The 4,104-nt window shown below is 23.2% G+C and overlaps 2 protein-coding genes across 2 annotated transcripts; one reads left to right on the top strand and one right to left on the bottom strand. All coding sequences in view use genetic code 6, as the record gives it.

The window, feature by feature from the left end:
* Positions 1–507: 507 nt before the first annotated feature.
* On the top strand, positions 508–2,404 carry TTHERM_00760810 (hypothetical protein; the record flags this gene model as incomplete). Its single annotated transcript, XM_001031697.2, has 2 exons — positions 508–1,430; positions 1,552–2,404. 2 exons carry the CDS (start codon positions 508–510, stop codon positions 2,402–2,404), a joined length of 1,776 nt encoding a protein of 591 aa, XP_001031697.2.
* Positions 2,405–2,767: 363 nt separating this feature from the next.
* On the bottom strand, positions 2,768–3,794 carry TTHERM_00760800 (hypothetical protein; the record flags this gene model as incomplete). The annotated part of the gene is made up of 5 exons (XM_001031696.3): positions 2,768–2,841; positions 2,903–3,089; positions 3,149–3,280; positions 3,374–3,645; positions 3,695–3,794. The coding sequence occupies 5 exons, from the start codon at positions 3,792–3,794 to the stop codon at positions 2,768–2,770; spliced, it is 765 nt and encodes a 254-aa protein (XP_001031696.2).
* Between the last annotated feature and the right edge of the window lie 310 nt (positions 3,795–4,104).

The following is a 4,104-nucleotide window of genomic DNA, read 5'->3' as shown; positions in this document are numbered from 1 at the left end:
CAAAATTTCACAAAATATAAAGAAATCTCAAAAAATATAATTTTTTTTAAACAAAAAAATTTAAAATATAAATTTAATTAAATTGAAATAATTTTATAAAATTAAATGAAATTCTTTATGATAAATTTAGATGTATTTTTTAAATCAATGATACTTATGAATTAATTAAAAATGAAATTTTTGTCTAAATTAAAGAGATTTTATAATAAATTAAAAATTTTACACTTAGACCAACAAAGTCAAATACTTATTTACTTATTGAATGGATAAAAGGATTTAATAAATAAAATTAATTGGAATAATAATAAATCAATGATTAATATGAATGGTGTTTTGAAGGTCTTATTTTTGTAAAAAGAAAAGAGATCAAAATAAAAGCAAGAAAGAATAATTAATAAAATAAAAACTGATCAAAATATTATTGCATAAATACCAAAAAATTATAAAATTAGCGCAAATTAAATACAAAAAAAGCTAGAATACTAAATATAATTTATTAGATAAGAAATGGAATGGGTTAAGGCAGTAGATTTACTAGTTTTTGATGATAATGTCTCTTGTTGTGATAAAGGAAATAAAGTTTTAATGGTTTGTACAAGTGTTTAATGTAGAAAAAAGCAGCGTTTAGTTTGTATGAAATGCTCTAGAGTCCATTAAGATCACTCTAATGAGCTTATAAAAGTTAAGTAATTTATAAAGCATTCTAGTGAAAGACATGACACTACAAAAAAGGTTTAAAATTACAAAGAAGATATGCCAACTTAGCCAGTCAATTATGTAGACTCAATAGTCAATAATACTATTGCTAAATAGAAGCAGAGCTTTGCCCAGCAGATGTAAGAAATATAGTAAAGAATGTCATTTGGAGTTAAGAAGGTTTTAGGATAATTAGATGCTTTTGATAGATCTAGAGAAAATGTGTTGAAATTAGATAAAAAGAAAGGAGCCACTTTAGAAACTCTTTCTACTGAGTTCTTAGAAATGGTAATAGATTTATATTGGAAACAGAATAAAGAGTATGATTGCGAAAGTGATGTGCCTTAATTTGTAGAAGAGCAAATGCTTAAATGCTCTGAAAATATTTAATCTCTACTGTCTGATGTTTTTTAGATGATTAATTAAGAAGCTAATAAATGCTTGAGTAGAATTAAAACTCTAATTAAAAATGATAAAATAGAAGAGTTGTAAAAACAATTTGATAAAGATGACAGAGATAAATCTCCTCCAAAATTCCCTAAACCAAGAAATTACTCTCAATCTCAGCCTAGACCAATTAGTTCTAAAATTTTTAGCAAGACTACTGATTTGTAGGAAATAGAAAACAAAATTAATTAGTAACAGGATCTTATAATAAAGGATATTGAGAAACTACAAGATAATAAGGCAAATCTATTTTCTGAGAATAACAATTTGCAAGATCTAAGTGACAAGTAAATTTTATGAAATATAAAAAACGTTTTTATATAATTTTTAATAATTAAAACAATTTTTTATTAAAATAAATAAGAAGAATACTTAACTAAAAATTAATTGTTTGAAATAAATATTAAGGTATTTCTAGATGCTTGCAGATAGAATCTAATAAAAAAAAAATGAAATAGAAAGAATGGAGAAATGTAAGAATATATAGAACTTAAAAATTGCAAGAAACTAGCTGAATACATTAATAAGAGAGTAAGTCCAACTCTATAAGAAAATGAATGCCTAAAAACTGAGAGTAGACAACAGAATTTTAGAAGTTTTGAAAAATTTAGAATATAAAGAAGAGGAGTTGCAAGAATCAAAAGTCATGGCACAAAAGGTTTCTATTTAAAGAACTCTTTAAAAGTCAATACACAATTTTACTGAAATGAATAACGATGACTAAACTATATTTTCTACTGATGATTCTCCTACAAACAAGACTCTTTAAATTACTTAACATGGATAAGATTAAATATAAAAAAGCTATGCAAGTTATTAGAGCAATAATCTTTAGGGGTATATTACACAATAACAGCCTTCAAGCTATTCCAATTCTATAAGGATTTAAAATCGTAAATAGACTTAAATCAGAAATACATCTTCTTCAAAGTAAAGACCTGACTCGGCATGCAATTAAAATATTCGAAACAAATCCTTTTATTCAGTAGGAACATCTTTTTAATTAGGAGAATCAAATTAAAAGCAATCATTTGAAAAATTTGATAACAATAATAAAATCTTATTAAAATAAAATATTAACCAAGCCTACTTGAATAACAACAGTAACCACTTATACTGTACTACTAGATCTGCTTTAACACAATAAAGTCAGACTCAGCCTTCTCCAACAAAATCAAAAAGGCCTTCCACAATGTCATCTTAAGACTCAGACACTACTGCTGCATTTTCCCCAGTAAAAATAATAAGAAAAGTGATTTGAGATACAATCTAATAAATTATATTAAGACTACTTCAGCTATTATTTCATATTTATAATTGGTTCTAAAAATGAATAGCAGATGTATGTAAAATATACTTTACTTTGCATATAATATGAAACTAGAACATATTTCTTATATTTTTTCCTTAATTTTTGTATATTATTTGTATCAATATTTACACGTAAAACATAATATTTATTAAATTTAATAAACAGCAACAATAATTAATAAAAATTGTAATTTTTGAATTGAATTTTTTTACCAAACAATGCAAAATGATTTCAAAATACCAAACAAAATATAATTTACTTTTTATTTAAATAGTATTTTATTTAACTAAAATATATTCATTTAAAGTTTTATCAAAGTATTAGCAGTAAAGTTATTATGAACAAGTATGACCAAATTGGTTTGAGTAGCAAAGAGTTTAAAAATCCTTTTTATAATTTTTATTTAATTTTAATTACTTTTAACTTTTAGAATTTCTATAAGTTTACCATCACATGAAGGCAAGTCACACACCATAATATTTTGAAAATAACCCATAGTACTTGGTTTTAAGTTATATACTCTAATAGTATCTATATTTGGGACATCGTTAAAATAGAAATTAACCTCTGCTTTAAAAGTTTAATTTAAGTAAACTCTAAGTGTTTATGAGTTCCAGTCAAGAAAGATATCACACTTTAAAAACAACGTTAATATTTTCTTAACATTAATTCTCACTAAATAAATTAATTTACCCTTGTCCAAGTAGGTTCTGAAGGATCAGATTTTTCTTCAATTGTTGAATTATAAAAATCAATCATTTAATTATCATTCACTCTAACAAATCCGGCGTTCCCGCATCTAAAAAGGACAACAGTTTTATTCAGCTAATAATTTTAAGAGCAAACAATTAGAAAATTTATGAGAGGGTTATTTATTTTATTAAGAAATAATTTTGTTGTATTTTTTGAATAAATTACATTTGAATTAAGTAGACGTAAATTAGTGTCTTCTGTATCTACATTAGTCGAATAAAAATTAAACATTAAATGAACAGGATTAATATTTTGTGGAAATTAATAGCTTAAATGATGTGTAAGAAAGGCTAGAGGAGCAGATGCAGATTTCACTATTTACAAACTAGAAATTCCATTAACTTCAACTGATTTAAATTGTACATCTGTAGAAGGTGAATCTACTTTCCAAAGTGCTAAATTACTAGGAGTAAAAGTTCCATATCCATTTAAGTAATCTTATTAAAAAAGATTTAATAAATCACTTATAGTAATTTATAAAAATACCAACTCCTTTAGCAGTTGTTGTCTATTAAGTTTAATCAGTATTTGCAACAACTTAAGATAGAGCTTAAATAAACAAAAAAATGAGTATTTGTGAAATCATAGGAGTATAAATTAAATCTATTGAATTTGATTTAATAATATATGATTAAACTTTTACAATAAATAATATTTAATTAAATAAATATTGATTGAATTTCAAAAAAATCTATCTAAGTATTTCTTCTACATTTAATTAAATATATAATAAAATAAAACCAATACTTTAATTTATTTAGCCAACAATATTTTCTTTGAGCAAATAATATATTTTATTTTATTTTCTTTCTTTAAAAAAAAAAACAATTAATTATATGTTTCTAAAATATAAATATCTGAATATAAAATTAAAATTAATGTTTTTTATTATTTAG

This window comes from Tetrahymena thermophila, assembly GCF_000189635.1.
Source record: "Tetrahymena thermophila SB210 genomic scaffold scf_8254370, whole genome shotgun sequence".
Lineage (NCBI taxonomy): Eukaryota > Ciliophora > Oligohymenophorea > Hymenostomatida > Tetrahymenidae > Tetrahymena > Tetrahymena thermophila.
This window is presented reverse-complemented; position numbering and strand designations above follow the sequence as displayed.